Source organism: Balearica regulorum, chromosome 20 (genome assembly GCF_011004875.1).
Source record: "Balearica regulorum gibbericeps isolate bBalReg1 chromosome 20, bBalReg1.pri, whole genome shotgun sequence".
In the NCBI taxonomy this organism is placed as follows: domain Eukaryota; kingdom Metazoa; phylum Chordata; class Aves; order Gruiformes; family Gruidae; genus Balearica; species Balearica regulorum.
The window spans coordinates 8,194,688-8,213,805 of record NC_046203.1 but is presented as its reverse complement, the minus strand read 5'-3'; the positions used below and the strand labels follow the sequence as shown (position 1 = coordinate 8,213,805).

General features: G+C 44.4%; 1 protein-coding gene across 2 annotated transcripts in view; it reads right to left on the bottom strand.

Moving 5' to 3' along the window:
• Window positions 1-19,118, bottom strand: part of BRINP1 (BMP/retinoic acid inducible neural specific 1) — an 88,733-nt gene that overhangs the window by 4,087 nt on the left and 65,528 nt on the right. For both annotated transcript variants that reach the window (XM_075772428.1, XM_075772429.1), the window contains 3 exons: window positions 17,890-17,995; window positions 11,100-11,336; window positions 5,579-5,801 (listed from right to left, as the gene is read on the bottom strand). In XM_075772428.1, the coding sequence (XP_075628543.1) occupies window positions 5,579-5,801; window positions 11,100-11,336; window positions 17,890-17,995 (566 nt within the window). The remainder of the gene's footprint in view (window positions 1-5,578; window positions 5,802-11,099; window positions 11,337-17,889; window positions 17,996-19,118) is intronic.

The following is a 19,118-nucleotide window of genomic DNA, read 5'->3' as shown; positions in this document are numbered from 1 at the left end:
CCCTGGAACAACTCCTAATGAATGACACCGTAACCCACGTTTGCTTTTTTTTTTTTTGTAAAACCCACTTGCAATGTTGCCTCGCTGCCCCCTCTTCCCCCCCTCCCCGGGAAATCTCAGCACAGCGACTCCTTTCTCAGCAGCCTTCAGCAGAACGCCTTGTTCAGCCGCCTGCTCCCTCCCCTCCGCCTTCCCCCCAGCTAATGAATACTTCATTGTCTCCTCTGGGCAAAAAGTTCTTGGTAGAGCTGCAGTGAGAGGACTGGCTAATGACAAATTAGGATTCAGTCCCTGTAGAACGGGAGGAGTGATTATGGACAGAGGCTCTCAGAGCTGGATTAGTGAAATTCATGGCACCTGCATCGCCTGACCTCCGAATAATCATTAAGCTGTAGGCTGTATCAAAGAAGGCATTAAATGATACAGCAGCAAAGAACAGCAAGATGATTAGGGGGAGGGAGCGAGTGGAGGGATGAGAGTATAAAACAGAGGAAAGCGCTGGAAGGAAAGGAATAATCAAGGAGCAGAAGCAGAAAAGGTAGGGGAAGAAAGAGGGGGAAAATGTGCAGGTAAAAGGAAAAATGAGAGAGAAATGCAGTGGGCAGGAGGAATAAGGATGGCAAAAGGGGAAAACTGAAACAACAGCAACAACTTAAAGACAGAGGACAGGTAGGAATGAAAAGAAGCAGGAATAAACTGAGTGAAAGGAAAAAAAAAGACAGTGAGGAAAAAGGGAGTGCAATAGCAGGAAAATTCTGAAGCCTTGGATGTGGGAAGAGACAATTTTCACATTGCTCCTGTGGTACGGGGCTGCCGGGGGTCTCTCTCCCCTTTTCACAGCTAGCAGGAGCTCTCCTGCTGGTGGAAAAGACAAGGCTGGCTGGGGCGCTTGGGAGCAAGGCAGTGACCTCCGTAAGTACCTGCTCTAGAGGAGACCGTGACAGCCCTGGTCCCTAGAAAAGGGCAGGGCTCCTCCTGGTCCCTAGAAAAGCACAGGGCTCCTCCTGGTTTCTAGGACAGCTCTGCTTCAGAGGGAAGGGGACAGCACAGCGTGACTGCAAAACATATTTCTGACAGCAACAAGCATTCTCAAAACCATCCCCTGGGGACTGAGTCTGCCTTCTGCTCATAGGTGAATTTTTGCTCGCTTTTTCAGCAATACGCATATTTTTTTACCCCATCGGAAGCCTTGCAGTTCCTGTTTGGAAAGCCAGCCAAATACACTTGAATTTAGCAAAGCACCCAAACTCCAAGTTTCAATCTCCCTAAGGTGCTGTGAGCCCACCACGATTCCTCCGTGCACCTCCTTGAAAGCTTCGTTCTTTGCTTCTAACCATTAATCTAAGCACGACGCTGAGGCTTGGTGAGCAAGTGGAGGATGAACTAAAACCAAAGCAACCCTCCAATATCTGCACACCAGCTGCCTGCGTTCACTGGGCAGTGGGAATTGCTTAAGGGAAGCACAGGGTTCCTGCAAGCTCCCTCTTTCCATGATTGGGCTTGACAACAATGAAAATCAGAGGGAATATTTCCTGCGGCCCCAAACTTTGTCCCTAGCTCCCACTCCCGCTGTAATTTCTACCAAGACAAGGACGGGGAGAAGCCCAGTGGCACAAAGATAATGAGGAGCTGAGGCAGCAGGCTGGTGGCAGATAGATGGTAGATGTCCAGCTCCATCAGGTATCCTCTTAGCATCCCTACCATTGCCCGGGAGGTGAGGTCAGCATTTCCCTGATTTCCATGGCTCGCTCCATGGTCACGTTTGTTGCTTTTTGTGGGACTGGGCTGCCAGATGAGGTACTAACGGTTGCTTATAGGACCAAAGGTGGTTTCTGAGGTGGGTTTGATGAGGTGTTCGGCACTGTCAGAGGTGTGTCTGTGTGCACGTACGGACACTACTTTTGTACAGCTGCCCATAGCCTCGTACCGCTGCGTATGCAAACAACCACCGAACACACGCTGAGCGACTACCGTGCCTAGATCTCATTTCCAGCTCTGTGCAGGCGAACGTGTCTCTCCTGATTTCGTGCACAGGATTCTCAGTGTATTTGTGCAGCGCTGGCTCGATGCTTTACACGGGTTTTACATGTTGATAATGACATTGAGTTCATGGGACAAGGACTGCCAGGCTGTACAGCTGGGGATACAACAAAAAGTAGAGTCAGATGACCATATCCTGTCTGTCTTAGGTGTGTTCTGTCTTAGGAAAAAAACCCCAAAATGCTATCTTTCTGTCCTTCTCTTCTAGAAACAGTCGGCAGATCAAAACGAGAAAGGAGTCTTGGCTGATATCTTGCAATCGAAACTAGTAATTTTCCTGTTTCCCAGATCAACTCTGTGGAGGAAGGATGGGAGGAGATCAGGAGAAAGAGGGTTGGGTTTTTTGGGGGTGGGTGTATATATGTCTTAGCATTTAACAAAGACACAAGTAGGACCAAAAAAAAAAAAAAGATTACCCGCCACAGCCCACCATCTGCTGATGGCAGCAATAAAGGATGTAATTAAATGAAAATGCAGAATCTAGGGCAGAGCTGGGCATCAGCTACAAACATGACAATGGGAAGTGTGATAGAGTGAGAGGAGGAAAAGTATAAATTACCTCATTTTGCCTTGCAACTGGGACAGGATAAGAATATACGCAGGACCAGTCACAGCCCTTCAGTTGATGGGCGGGAAGTTCTTAAAAACCACCCGTGATGGCTCAGACTCATGTGAATATAACCAAGAGATGTCAGGTCAGAAGGATGCTGAAAAGAGCCACTGTTTAAAAGCTGAAAGCCAGTAGCAGAGTAGCCATTGGTTTTCATTTTAATTATTTTCTCTTTCATTAAGGAGTCATCGGTTTATCTTTCTCTTTCTTAATATCATTGCAAAAAGTATTTTGTCTAGTGTTTGCTACCTCTGCCAGTTCTAGAGCACGTGAAATTAAAAAAAGGAAAACTATGTCTTCAAAGGTCACTGTCAAGCAATTTTAGATTCAACTTTAATATCTTACATTCCAAACTAAAATGAAAAAAAAATGACATCCAGGGAAAGCTGTGAGTGAGAGTTATTTTGCAGTTTTCTCGCTGTTGCTCACTGGAGACGTGCAGTCCCCTGGCAATGCTGGGAACTGGGAGCCAGGTAATCACGCAGACCTGTTTCACCATTTAAAACCTATCTCCTGTGACAACAAAAAATGTTTTGCAGGACAGTGTTGGGCTTTCAGATCAGAAGCAGAGGTCAGGTTATACAGAAAGGTGATGAATAATTTTCTTTCCTCCTGACTCGCATCCTTCAGGACTAATCAGATGTGGGGAGGGGAAGAGTCTGATAGGCATCCCTTGAGACAAAGATGCAGCTTTGTTGTAGATGGTGTCCGAGCTGATTACAAAACCAAACCACACCAAAACAAAAACAAAAACCAAACAAAACCCACAAAAAAACCCAATCAAAAACCCGATCCAGCAGGACAGATTCTTTTTTTTTTTTTAATTGCAGGAAAAAAGGTAAGGATTTAACAAGTTTTCTTTTGCAAACTCACCTTTCACTTTCCAACCAGCACAAGCTGCTGTGGAGGTATGTTTGGGCTTTCTGTATGGAATAGTGAAGTAAAAAATGCTATTTTTATTCTCAGCAGCTGTGAGATGTATTCTTAACTAATGACAATTTGGCTGGAGCCCAGAACATATATCAACCCCCCTCCTTTGCATCTTATTTATATTTTACATCCAGAGTTTTAAAATGCAACTGTAGGTACTCCTTCAACACTGAAGCTTTAACAACTAAGGAGCAGAATCAGCCTAATTGCCAAAATCCCTACTCTTCCTTTCTTTTGGAAACACCACCTCTTCCTTGCCCGGAGGACAATCAACAGCAATCCTATTTCTTTTTTACATTGCTTTTGAATATATAATGTAGGCTTACTATTATGTGTATTAAAGAGAGAGAGAGGCTTGCTCTTAATAGAACCTTTCCATCCTTTCAAAGCCACTGGCATGCTTGATAAGCGTCTGTCTTTCTGTACGGTAACAATTAGAAAATTAGAGTATTTCCAAGCTCAGTGAAAAGAACGATGAAATGCATACCTCTTCCGCTACCTATCTGCCTACCGAGCCCCTCCCCTGCCTAGCTACAAATGCAGAATGACAAATAAGAAAAGAAAAGATAATATGCCTGGTGGTGTTGACTTAAACAAATCAAGCACATCAGTCAGTTAAAAACCCAGCTGCCATCATCCATTTCGCCCTCCTTCCCCCAGATTTTATAGTATTAGTTGGAGGCTCCCTTTCTGCGTGGCTGGCTTTTTAAAATAGAAGAGAAACGCTAAAGACATATTTATCTGACTACCTTGCAGCAACGTGGTTGGCTGGGTATTTCCTCACTGCCGCTTCGCTTTGTTGTTGTTGTGGCACAACTCAATGCTTGGACAAGCTTGTGACTCCTCCACCAGTTGGCTTGTTTATAGCAGCTCAGCCAATTGGCAGGAATAGGCCAATTTTAGGAAGTTCTCCAAAGACTTTTTATCATAATCTCTTAATAGATATTTCTCCTCATCCCTAGTAATCCATGAAGGCTTTGTCCAGAAACATGAGATTTCTTGGTAATCAAAGAGGTGTTAAGCCCTGGAAGTTTCCTGAGCTGCACAGTTGTGAAATGAAAACTCAGTGTGCTTAGCGGCCAGGGGGCTGGATGATAACAGGAGGCAGCAGTCGATCAGGTAATTTTCTCTTGAGACTGAGTATTTACGTAAAGAAGGAGGTGAAAAAACAGTTCCTCTACAAATGTTAACTTGGCCTGACCCTTTCAAAAGAAGCATGGAAGAAAAGGCACTTGGACTCATTTTTTCTAAGATTTTCAGTGTTACTTCACTCCAGACTATGCAGAAAGAAACAGCAAGAGATGTTTATTAAAATCCATGGATGTGAGTCTCCAAAAATGATTGGAAGCAAACTTAAACTCAGCCATAGGTCAGGGCTGAAAGGAGCCAGCAGGAGGTGACTATCGGATATCAATATTTGCTGTAGCTGTAATGGAAAATCCCCTCTCTCCATCTGTAATAACATCACTAGGCTTCTGGTCAGTGCAGGTTTGCAGGTTCACCCTGCCTTTTTGTAGAAGAGATGTGATCTATTCCAACTAAAGCTTCTCTTTCACTCTGGCTGTATTTGTTGAGGAGCACAACTCAAAAATGGGCTGAAGCATCTTGTGCTCCATATGTCTACTTTAACAGCAAATGGAGGCTGCTTAAAGCTTGGCTGTGGTACACGAGGAAAAACTGCTTAAAAAGCAGTTTAGTCTGTTTGGCTGTCTGATGTCACCCCTGTAATATCCTTGCAGAACACTACGGAATAAGTGGGTGCCCTTCACCTGGGTAGCTAAGATCCCACAGAAGCAATGTGACTACGCTGAAGTATGTGATAAAGTTTACTTACACCTCCAGAAATTTCAACCCAGACTTTACCATTTTCCCCCAAACCTCCACGTTAGCACACCCTATATCCAAACGCTTAAGCCCTTGGCTTTAGGTCCAAGCCCAGGCTCAGCTCCATCAGTCACCCATCACACCGCGCCCATTCCCAACGAAGGATGACGGTACCTTTCTCTAGGCAGCTGGTGGTTAGGATTGTGCCGACACCGGACACTGAGGCCAAAGAGTTTGCGGGCAGTGCGCTGGATCTTCTGGCGCTGGGCTTCCAGGGAGCTCTGCAGCAGCTTGTAGCGGTTCTGCAGATCCCAGTCGTTCCCCCAGTGCTGGTGGATGCTCCCAATGGTCAGGAAGTGGTTGCTAGGTAGCCTTTTCATGAAGGATTTAAACTCATCTGGAACACATGAAAATGTGCAGAAATACAGAGGTTTCTGAACTATAACAAAGTTACAAAGCTTTTCATTAGCAGGATGGAGAAGCAGCAATGATGTATGAGGCCATCAGTGCTCTGCCACCGGAAGGTGATGTCCATTAACTCACTGGTCTGTCATTCTGCCCCAGGAAGCCCACTAATTCCATGGCTGTTACTGCTCCCATATGGGAAATGAAACCCAGAGAGTATTAGGGGGAAACAATACGGTTAATGTGTACAGGGTGAAGAAAAAAAGAGAGCAAATTCCCTGGAGCATGGGATTATAGTCTAGGGGTTATGAACAAAAAGCAAGGAGTTGTAATCATTGTCAGTTAAAGAGTTCTCATTTAAATTGTTTTTCAGCTGCTCCTAAATGCCGTTTGTTGTTGAAGTCAAATCACTTTGGCTGTGTCGTTAAAAAAAAAAAGAGAGAAAAAAAGCTTTAAAAAAATCCCCAGAGGAAGGGTTTGGATTGTGTTAAAATGTCCTGCTTTCTCCTTTTTTAAAAAGAGTGTTCTGATTCTTTTTTCTCATTTAACTTCATTTGAAGTTAAATGATTTGCTTTATGCAACAATGAAAATAAAATAAAATAGTTTGCAGGGCTAAAGTCAGAACAAAATGTGTCAATTTTAGCCAAAGGGAAAAATCTAACTGATCCCAAAATATGTTGCTAAATGTTGTTTTCTGATCACTTTATTTCTGTTTGATTTTGTTTGACAAGGAAAAAAACATTATGTAGGGTTTCTTTGAGATTTTTTTCATCACAAAACAGAAAATCTGATACTGTTTCTGTTTATGACCTCCCCTTTCTTCCTAACTGAGAAGTATAGTTTGCTTAGACTCTGATTACCAGGCTGGGACATCCTTGTATGGAAAAACCAGATGGTTCCAACTTTCACAGTAGAAAATAACCCACTTTTGATACTGGAAAACTGCGTTTGACACACTGAGACCTTGAGAAATGCGAGGTCCTGGGGGTTATGGTGGGCACCACGCTGGAGGTGAGTCAACACTATGTTCTCACTGGAAATAACACAAACCATACTGAGCTGAATCCAGTATGTTGGGGAAATTAATATTCCCTTCTTCTTGGCACTACTGAGGCTGCACCTGCGTTTCTCTGCCAGCTTTAGGGACACACGATTAAAGATGGGTGTTGAGAAACTGGGGAGGGCACAGCTGAGGGCTACCGACATGGTCAAGGGCCTGGAGCACAAGTCCTACAAGGTCAGGTGGTGGGAACTGCACTTGTTTAATCTGGTGAAGAAGAGGCCAAGGGGCAATCTAATTACAGCCTACAACTGCTTAAAAGGTACTTACAAAGGAGAGAAACTCTTATTAGAGACAGATGATAGAACAAGGAGTAACAGACAGTTTGCAGCTTGAGAAGTTCAAACGATTTATTGGAAAACTTCTTCACTTGGAGGAAATGCAGCACTGGAATGTGCTGCCCAGAGATGTAGAAGAATCTCTCATCTTAGACTCTGCTAAACAAAACCATGGCTGACCTGATCTAATGCTGGTGGTAGTCCTGCTTCTAGAGGGAGGCTGGAACACAGCCCTGCCATAAACTCCACAAAGTATCCAACAAGACATACTGCCATCTCTTCCTAGTAAGTTATCTACATTTTTTTCTTCCTTTCCTAATCTTTTTTTAAAAAATTCCTTCATCCCATTTTCAGAAGAAAAGAGGACAATAGCCAAAAAAAAGAAGCAAAAAATGAAAGCTTGTAAAGGCTGGTACCTTTTAAAAAAAATAAAAATACATAGAATTATTGGAGAAAATCAGACCAGATAATTTACAACCTATCGTACAAAGCTTATATATATTTGCATAACAGATTTCCTATTCAGCAACTTGCAGTTCACACTTAACTGCCTAACAAAGACTATCTATGCATTAGTCAGTACCATCATTACATAGATGGTAAATGGATGTTCGTGTCCTACTCGGCACATGGTGAAACCGAGCACCTAATAAAAATAATTATCATCATTGCACTATCAAGATCCACAGGACATCTGCTTGTCTCCTTTCTTCCCCAAAGATAACTGAGAGACTTTTTTTTTTTTTTAATCATCTCTCAGGTTTTGACTCTATTTGTAATGCTGCTTTCAGTGCCATTCTCCTCCCCAAAAATGATTCTCTCCTGTTCAGTGGTCCTCTGAAACTATCATCATGTATAATTGCTTCTGTTGACCATGCTGATTACTCCTGGTACCTTTCAGGAGTAAAAGCCTTGCATTTGCTTCCCGCCCCTTATAAATCAATTTCCTCAAAAGCCTGTTTGTGCAAAAGACCAAGCTCTTTTCCCTCTGATGATGAATGTGCTACATTTTTCATAGAGACGGGTAAGGGAGAAATTTCAGTGCAGTGCGCACATTTTGATACTGCAGTGCAACGTTGGGGGAAAAACAAATGAGCAAAGAAATCTGGCAAAATAAAAGCTGGATGGGGTTGTTTTTTAAAAAGGGAGGTGAAAAAAGAAAATACTTTCCAAAAAGAATAGTTTCTTCATTATTTATTTATAGTTATTTATAACGATCCCTGGAGGCCCCAACCAAGACTGTGGCTGCATTGTGCTAAGTCTTGTACCTTTCTGGGAACAGTTAATTCTTATCCCAGATAATTTCCAATTAACTAATAAGGCTGCTTTCATTTGCTTTTATTTTATTTATCTGCACAGAAAATGTTGGCGATGGCTAGGACTACATTTCCCATAATGCAACATGACCTCTCCTCTTGCAGAGTCGCCTAGTCCCTGCGGGCAATGACTTGTCATCGCAGGTGGTAGGGGGCAGAGGGTCCAACCTCTGGAGAAGAATGGTGGCATCACAGAGAATTGGCCATGTCAAACATCTCTTTCAAAAATTAAACTCATTTTTCCATTGCTTGTCTTTTCAGGTAAAAAAAAAAATCACATTTTCATCAGAAAGCAATAGTACTGCGAAAAAAACCCTCATGACTTTTAATCAAAAGGCTGTTGTAAAATCCAGAAACACAGTTTTGATGCAGAATTTTTTGGCCAGCCATACCAAATGCCAAGAATAAGGCAGTGTTATTTTTCTCACCTTACGAGCAATGAAGCACAGGACTAAGAGAGAGAGAGAGCGTGAGCTGATTTAAAGCAGCATCAGTTCACTGCAGCCTCCTTGACTTCAAAGATGCTATCCCAAATCCCACCAACTCTTGATTTGCCCTGCACAATTTTTTCAAATTGATGTAGGAATCCAACACAGATCAGAAACAGAATGTAGATCTTTTGGGCTATCAGCAGCTTCCTGTGCAAATGATATTTGCTTTCAGAGCACTCATGTGTTGTTCAGCCCACTTTATTGGAAAAGCCTTCAGATGTCATTAGAGATTTCTTTTCTGCTCTTCATAATGAAGAAAATCCTCTAGTTATTGGGAATATTTATTAAACCAAAGAAGCAAAATACTAATACTATAGTCTTTTGTGAGAGCAACTTTCATCTCAAAGGATAAGTTCACGCATGATGCAACAAAGTGATGAATGAGATGCAGCAGCTTTAAACATAATCACTCCATCTAGCCCTGAAAAGCCTCCAGCCCTGGGTGGAATATGGCTACAGCACAGCAGAGAATTACACTGCAATGTGTCACTTTAACATGGCAAATGAAAAACACCTTCCCCTGTTGAAATCTCAAGGGGAGGGAGACTGAATATAATTATCTATGACAGTCTTTGCTTAGATTGAGTGCAACAAGTACAGAATGTAACAGTAAAACAATCACTGTGGGACTGTAATTCTTCTCCCTCCATAGGGCTCTCACCTTCTAAGTATCTGGGTTAGATCCTCTGGGAATGTGAAGGGGTTTGATGAGTGGTGGCCAACATGTGGCTTTTGAGCATCTTGTGTGAAGATCTTGTGTGAAGATCTTGTGCCGGAATTAGCAACTAGTAGCATATAACTGGTGGCAGAGCTGTGCTGGCAGGCACTGCCAGTAATCCTAATTTCTATAGCACTGAGCTAGCAGAAGCTTCTGAAATCCACATTTCTGGTTTGCCCTGGTGTACCACCCCATCCATGAATCTATAGAAACTTCTGGAAAACCACTGACCTCTTCAGCTAGTGACCTACTTCTGGAACTGCTCCAGCCTTGTGGCGCCCTGTAGTATATGAGGGGGATCATCAGCCTTGGGCCATTAACTACTCCTCTGATTTGCTCAGCTGAGCACCAAGTTGACAGCATGAGTTGGACATAAGAATCTGTGCAACAGCAGACACGCCAGCAGGGTCCACATATTGAAGTATGAAGCAGTCCTCAACAGCCCATTGAGGAAACAACATAGGGACCATTAAAGGTCCCTTCATTTCAACCATTAAAGGTATTAAGATGACCTTCAACATGAAGAAAGAAATTGCTGCTGGGAAGACTTCTGAAGAAAAATGGAGCTAGCTAGCTTCCTCATAGTTTTCTTTCCTAACATGGAGACCTGGACAGTTACGACAACAATCGTTAAAGAAAACGTGTTGGGAAGTAACTGGCTAACACTAAGAGATGAGAGTCAGCACAGGGATTACTTCTCGATGAAGTTCTGCTTAGTGCTGACATAGCTTCAGGGTAGGCAGACCCCTTGCTAAAGGAAAGGATGTAATTGCACTGCTACTATTGCTCTCTTTCCTACCTCACGCCCTTGAGAGTGCATACCACATAAGCATTACAGCACAGCTACTATGGGCGATCCCAGCATCAACGTGGAACAAACTCCGCTGACACCTCCAGCGTCACACTGGGAGAACGTGGAGAGGGAGGAGAAATGTTCACACCAGCAGACATCTGCACTCTAGGAGAGAGAAGTCATTTCCCCGTCTCCTATCTCAAATGAGGTGTCATCTGGCCTGTGCGCTCCCTCTGTGAATTGCCTTTCACCAAAGCAGAATAAATCATTCATGCAAATCTGAAAAGCAATTTCTGCATCATTCATATTGTGGAAGTTTCTCTGTAGAACTATTAAGGAGAGATTCTGAGCTGGTTTGGTATGAAAAATCATAATTTTTAATCAAACAAATACTTCCATGGAAAATATCCCCTTACACATAGAGTTCCATGTGCTGTGTGTTTTTGTCTGTATGTGTAATAGATAAACAAAGGTACTCCCTCAAGACTAAGATCACATTTTTGAGTTCCATATCCTCTATTTTTTATCCAAACTGGAGCATTATATTGAAGGAAGACAAGAGTCTTAAACTGGTATAATCTGACGTATTTTGTTTGAAAAAAATCAATCAGAAAATGTGTTTTGCTTGGTTACCTGAATTCTCCAGATCTTTATAGGCTTCTGTCCAGGTCTTGGCCATGTTTGCTAGCGTGTACTCCATGATCTGGATGTCGGTGATGGGGCAGTTGCACTGCGGGAACTCCTCCGCACACTGGCAGCCGCACTGGCTGTTCCGGCAGATGTACTCCCCCTCGCCATTGCACATGATGTAACTCAGGGCAGACTGGACAAACTTCTCTTGTAAATACTGAGGAAAGATGATCTGGAGACCTGGCACGAAACAGGAGACAGGGATATGAAAAAAAGAAGAAAAAAAAAAGTTATTTCAGGTATCTGTTCTTCTTTTCAAAACCTGTTTCATTAACAGCTTGGGAAAGTGACGCTGAGAAATTAAAAGCTGCTGGGATATTTCTTTTAGAGCTGTCATGTGTAAGGAAGGTGGGGTACAAATTGCATGCCATCTGCTCTGTGAGAAGGGTGACAAGTAGCTTCCCCCTCCCCAACACCCAGTGTCCCCCCTTCATCCCAGTCCCGAATCCCAGTACAGTACAGAGCATCTGAGTGCAAAGCCACCCTTGTTCCCAGGTACTTTGCAACCAAGCGCTAGCTCGGAAGAGATGAGCATTACGCTGTTCTGTCCTGTTTTGAGAGAGACTAAATTGGTTTTGTACCACAGAAAGAAGGAAGCTACACACTGAAAGAGAAAAGAAGAAAGGAAAACAGAAGAAAGGAAAATAATACAGGGAGGGATTAATGAAAGACCCTTGCAGAGTTAAGTGCCCAGCTCCCACAGTATGAACACTGGAGCGGGGTACCTGACTCTTCAGCTCGCTCCCTGCTAGGAAGGCTACTTGCCAAATCCTATAAATTGCAAATGGATTTAGTGCCAGTGATTTCAGTGGTGCTCTGAAGATTTACGTTAGCGGAGAGATCTATCCCCGTGTCTCTTTCTCCATAGCGAGCGTTTGTGTATCCATCCCCCCGTGCAGCATTAGCGTAGGCGTACGCTTGCTCAGGTGCCAGAGGACACAATAACAGCGTAAGTGTTTGCCCCTGCGTTCAGCGTACGTGTTTTTCCATCCCATCCTTTTCCAGCCCCCGTCTCCAGGCTCCCTGCAGATGTCCCTGAGGATTCACAGCTGTTTCCTTCTACCTGGCCAGTCCCGCTTGTCAGACTCGGTCAGCGTCTGTGGCGCGCGGGGCAGAGACGACAGTAAGTCGGAGTGAAGCCTGGTCCACTCGCATTCCCCCTAAAAGGCCCAGGGATTTCGGAGTGGCAGATAAAGGAGTTTATGGCTTGAACAGCAGCGCTGAACTCCAGTGTAATGAAGGCGCGCGGGTCAATTACCCATCTGTTTGTGTTTCTATTGCGCTGAATTACTGTATCTGTGGCTGACAGCTCATTGGAGTGGAATGAAAATAAGACAATAATTCAGAGGATGGGACCGTGCAGGAAGGGCAAGAAGGGCTGTGACTCCTTTCAGGAGTTCAGGCCCATCTCTGTGGTGGGTCGTGTTCACCTCAGACAAGAGAAAAGTGGTGGGCAGTGCCCCCAGGACCCCCATTACCCTTTTGGTCCCACAGGGACACCTCAGCCTTGACGAGGTCCCTCTGGAAGACCAAGTCTGGGGGATCAGGAGGCTGCGGAAGGCACAGGGACCTCTGTTTCCTCTCCCCTCGTGCTACTGCCAGGGCACGGTCTCTGACAGCACCATGCCTGGTGGCAGCGAGCTGCCCCGTTGCCTGACCTAATCCGCAGCCGAGCACGGAGCAGGGCAGCCGCCAGGCAGGATGAACGCAGAGCAGCCCTCGGCTGGAGAAGGCGTCTGTGGCACTTGCGCGAGGAAGGATGTCAAACCTGGCGTCTGGAGGCACTGTGTCTGCATAGCTCCTGCTGCCTTTTCTGCGGCGCTGTTGCAGGGAAGGGAGGGAACGTGCAAGGGACCAAACACAGTCTACAGCATCCCTGCAATCAGCATTTTGAGGTCCCTTTGGTCTTTCCTGAGATGTTTCTCAATAAGAAGCCTAGCTTTTTTCGTGTTGTCTTCAGGAAGCACTAAAGTTCAGTCTCTTTTAGGGATTTATCTGAAGCAACCACCACAGAGACACGGTCCCTTTCCAAACCTTCACACTGACATTAGGGATGGTCCCACCTGCCCGGCTCCAAGGCTTTCCTTCGGGATGGAAAGAAAGTGCAGCACTATTGGAGAACCGAGATCCACAAAAGGGGCTTGGAGAGCCTGAAGGCTGCTGTACTCACTGAGCTTGCAAGCTTACAGGGAGGTGGTCTGGACTTCTTGATGTGTATTGACCCTGTTTATTCATGGTTCAAGTCCAGTGAATAAATCTTTCCACTCTCTGCTTCATGGAGGAGCAACCTGCCCTGGCCTCAACCTTTGAATATGGGGCCCAAATGACCGCAGGCTCTTCAGCTCACCATATTTTCTCTTTGAATTTTAACTTGGATATCAGCACAAGTTGTCTGGTCCCAGCGACTAATGATACTGGCTTTGGAGATTTTTTTTTTTTTTTCTGGAGGGAAGAGAGGCAAAAAAAAGCAACTAAAGTTTCAGGGAAAGCACTTCCCTTCGCAAGGGACATTCATTGTGTATCTCAGCACGTGCAGAAACAGGAATGCCCTGTTATGTCCAAAACATAACTCAGTCCCATCCTACACTGTGCAGTGCCTCATGGATGCTTGCTTTTTGCCCATAAAACTCGTGGTTTCTAAAAAAATATATTTCTAGGATAACCTTCTCTTGTAAGAAATAATCTCATGTTTAAGAGGTAATCAGACCCCCTGTACACTGAGCACCAATTCAACAAAACACTTATATAAATACTTTAATCAGGTAAGCAGTTCTGCTGGAATCCACGCAGTTAACTGTAGCATTTAACAAGCAGCACATACTCAAATACGTGCTTAGACCAGGAACACAATTGACACACCAATCCAGCTACTCATTGAAACACGAGTGTGCGCACGCCAAACGCAAAGCCCTAACTTCAAATCTGCAAACATGCTGTAGGGATTACATATGACTCGGAGATCTTCCAGCCAGGAATTTCCTTGTGGAAGAAATCGGTGTTCGGGTTACTGAAATACACCCATGCCTGCTTTCACATTTGTACTTTGACATAAATATTACCACATTTATCATCATACCAGGGCAGTTTCATATTAATATTTTTGGGTTTGTATTGAGCATCCTTATGACCAGATCCTAGCAAGATATTTTACAAGTCCTGGGTCAGTAGCATCTCAGTCCTGGTACCCTCCTCATTCATACGTAGTTCCATACCATGCCCAGCGACTAAATATTGCTGAAATTGAGTGGATTACAGCTGTCAATAAAGCACAGGCCTGATTAATAATTTTCAAGGTAATCTTTACAAACATGAGATTGTAAGAAGGCCGTGCTGGTTGAGATCACTGCTCTGGGTGCTTCAGTTGCCACCTTTAAAGCAGGAACGCCGTAGTCCCAAGGACTGGAACAGCCCACCAACCCCACAGAGCAGCTTGCAGCCAGCCATGCTAGCTAGGAAAGCCCTGCTGCCAGCCACGAACCTTAATAAAACATCCCAAGATGCTGTTTTGTTCTCTAAGAAATTTCTTTGAATAATGCAAACATTAAAAAAAAAAAAGTTAATGTTTCAGTGTTGTCTACTGATAAAGCAACCTCAGGTCAGCAGCCAAGCAGGGGGGCAACCTGGTCTAAAAGACCATTTTTATGGGTGCAGAAGGAATGGGCTCATCCTTCACAGCAGCTTCGGTAGCTGATAATACATGCAGAAGGTAAGTTTGCTGGTAACGGATGTTAGGGAGAATATCTTAGTTTTGAAGGTAGCTTATTGATGAGGAGGAATTCTGCCACTCTGTAAAGCATAAAGCTCCTCTTTAAAAATTAAGAGCAGCACATATTTGATATAGGTTTGTCTTGGATAACTACAAGCAGAATATGAAGCATCCGACAAGGGAACATGTCCTTAATTCACCTAGAAAAACTATTAGAGATGTTTGGCTTTGGACTGTATATAAAAGGCTTCCTGCATTAAAAGAGGTAAATTTCCCCAGCTCTAAATTAGAGCCATTTGAAACATTTTCCACAGAAGAGTTCTCTGTTGAAAATGCAGTTTCATTGAAGCATTTTGTGAGAGCATGTTGACTCCAAAAGCACTTTTGACAGGGAAAGGTCTAAATGTGTTTTTCATACTTTCTCATTTTGTTGCACTGAAAAGCCGAAATGTTTTGTGTTGTCATTACTGCTCTGCCCATCCAGGCAAAGACTTTAATATTAATTGTAATGTAAATTTTAATGTTCTATTGCCGTATTTGATGTAACAAACTACCTAATATACAATATTTCCTGTTTAATGTCACAATGTTTAAAATAGCACAGAAGGATTTTACCTTATTGGAATAGTGCCATGTTGCAATATTGACAGATACTGTCACACTGTCCAAGAGGATGTCTCTGGAATTTCAATTTCCCAAAACTTTCAAAATGTTGCGCTTTTTTTCCACTCAAATTTTCAAATTTCAGCTTAGGACACTTTTCCAGGGAACACAAATTCCCGTTTCCCACCAGATTGATGTAGATCTATTAGCATCCTCCCCTCCCGTGCTCTGGTTTACTCCTTTTCCAGGCAGCACAGGCAGCTCGTGCATCAGCTGCACTGGAGGCAGGTGAAGGGACAGTTTTGTGCGGGTGACAGGAACAGGAGGACACAGCGTGCACGTAAGCGCAGTCACCTGTAAGTTCCTGGCCCACCACAGGATCGCCCCGGTCCCATGAGGGGAGGCTGCATCACTGCCCAGCCCTCCCCATGCACAGGATGGGGAACTTGCCCCCAGGTAGTGCTTGGAAAAAGGGAAACCTGAGCTGCTGTGACAAACGTACCCGTGCACATACCCCCGTGCAGGCATCTGACACAGACGTACGTGCATGTTGGGTCCACGTGAATACTAGTTTATACATTAGTGATGCTTTTCTGTCCATGTAACCGCAGGTGCAGAACCAGACACCCTGCTCTGTGCATGCATCCAGGGCCTCCCCGAAATCTCCAGGCTGCCTGACCTTCCCGAACCCTATATGCAGGCGTGAAGGTAGCTTAGCTCGGTGCCTGACCATTGCATCTCCTAAAGGGCACGTCTTTGAAACCACAACTCTCAGGGCTGGGCGGCAGCAAGCAAGTTCAGAAACAGAAATTCTCCGTGTCACGAAGATGCTGCTCTTTTATTGAGCCAGCCTCGGAGCCAGAGTGACACGAAGGTAGTAACATGGATTTCTGTCAGCAGCTCATGCTCGGCTGCTAATCAGATCAGAGGAGACTCAGTCACGATCCATTACCTGCAGTCCTGTGACTAATTCCTAATGAGGCCTCTCAGAGCAGAGGAAGGATCCTGGGTAATTATCCCAAGAACCGCACTCCAGATTAGGCGGAAAACACTCAGGTGTAGCTTTAAAGGTCACTTTGTTCTATTAGGAAGAGCCCTTATCTTCCTCCCTTCCCTCGCTGTCTCCCTTGGCTTGGGTCTGGCCTCTCTCTGCGCTGGGTTATACCATGAAGCGCCATGAAACCACATCTGGTTGACCCCTGAGGTCCTCTGCTCCCATCAGAAATCACAGCTTCACCCACCTTACATCCCCTCTCTCTCCTGAATTTTTCCTCTTCCTCCACGTCCTTCCCCCTAACCAGGCATCTTGCTTTTTCTCTTCTCTTGTAGGATCAGATAGCCAATAGAGATCTATTGATTTACCTACTTACCAGTTTGTCTGCCTATAAACCGAGCTGTCTGCTTATTTAGCTGTTTACCTAGTTATCTGATGTGTCACCCTTGGGTTTTCATTACCAGCAGCCATCATCGCAGTATATAAAAAGCCTCAAATTGTTTATTGTTAATTAGGTAAGAATCAGAACTCAGTGATTTAGATAATCACTGGAATAGTGGAAACAACCTGTCTATTATTTTTAAAGGCAAATAATAACAACAACAATAATATATCCACAACGTGACTCAGTAAATGAAACCCAGTTTCTGTGAAACCAAGATTAAAACAGCACTTGCCAAATTATACTCAAAGCGGAAGATGTAATGTAGCCTATTCATCTGAAAAATTAAAATTTGTGCAAGTACAAGGATTCCAGAAATAAAACCATCTGGGCAAATGAGCAATTAAATCCCACATTTCCTTATTTTGTCAAAAACTTGGGAATAACCTTAGTAAATTACACACCCAGTGAATTTCCTCCTTCTGCTGAAGTTGACTTCTTGCTAACCAGCAGGTATTTATTTATTAATTCAGTCATGACCTCTATCTGTTGATTTCTGGACTAGCTCCCCATCTGGGACTGGAGCCATGGCTTCTAGCATCCAAATAAAACCTCTGTGACTTTTTCCAAAGATTACGGTCATTAGAGAGTCCCAAAAGCTGATCTGCAAACTTCTTACGCAAATCAGCAATTTGGGAGGGACAAAGAGAGACGTGGACAGAATGCCCCTTCCATATTAATGGAAAAGGTCACATTTATTTATATCGGTGTATGCATAATCCACAGAAGTCCATCAAAATTCAATGGCAGGGGGCACCCAGACACTTCACCGGGGTCCAGTCTGCAGTTCCTTGCGCCTTTAGCTCAGTCCCTGGCTCTCCTGTGCTGAGCACCATATGAAGCCACCGGTCCTGCTTCAGAGAACTTACAGCAAAGGCGGCGATCACAGCAGAGGAGGGGAAAAGGCTGGAAAAAAGGCCACTCCTCTCTCATTTCATCCCCCCACCCCATGCCCTGTGTTACCATTGTCCTTGTTCCTGTGCCCTACCTTGCAGGTGGAGTTTGCTCTCAGTGCTCTGCAGAAGGACAGAACTCACAGAGTCCAGATTGTCGTAGCTGTTACAGCCCAGGGGGCCAGTCCGAGTTTCTGTTACCTGTGGAGGATGTAGAAAAGAGAGAGTGTTCCCTTTGATCGCAGCATCACATCTTTCCCAGGCAGGTTCAGACTTTGTAGTATAATGACCCCTCATCACCAGCTGATGCAATCCAAAATGCATCTTCCCTAATTGGGAAAGAATGTCCCACACTGGACAGACACGGCTAATGTTTGGCACACTCACAAGCTGAAAAAAGAGAGTGAATTGTGTCTGCTTTCTTTATGGTACTGCATGTTACTCCAGGCTTGGCAATGAGGTCCTGCAGATTGATGTTTCTCATAGAGGATCTCCACTGGAGAACATCAGAAGCCAGTAGAGGAATTATTCCCTGGCTTCTCTTATTGGAAAGCAAGATCCAGAGATGGACTGCCAGCCCACAGTGGTGCCTAGAGCTCCCACAACATATGTGCACACCATCCTTGTGCTGAGGATAGATGGAGGCACAGATGACCTGCAGTGCTGTTGCTGTTGGTTTCCAGCCATGGAGGAGAGCTGCCCTTCCTGAATTCACAAAGGGTGATTATCTGCTGTCACTGTTTCAATATCTCAATTCGATTTCCCATCCAGAAGGGAACAGACTCAGCCATGAGACACCACAGAACAATAACAAGAGCTGAAACCTTTCAGAAATGGCTAACAATGACAACTCCATCCACATCGCCTTCCCTGGAGTGAATTCTACAACAATAAAATCCCTCCCCAGTATAGGATGATTGCTTTCAGAGAAGGCAGCCTTTGTCTGCAGAGCCATTTTCCCTATTTTGTATGCTCTGAGAAGCTCCCCTTCCTTCCTGCTGCAACCCCCCCAGCTGCCTCTCAGTCCGTTTCATTCCAGATGCCTCAGTAATACCACACTGAGGTTTTCACCTCTTCTTGTAGTAAATTCATCTGAGAGATGTTTAGCAGTCTTATACCCACAAGAGGAAAATACTTCTGGGTTGCACAGGCTTACCCATTTCACAGACCTGCCTCTCCCTTCCAAGCTCCATTGCTGATCTGGATTATCTGTTCCTCTCTTCCTTCCAAAGGTCACTGCCAGACATAGTGGAAGTCTCTTATCCTACATAACCATCACACTGAATGCCCACCTCTTTCCAGATATTACTGGCCCTAGGGAAAT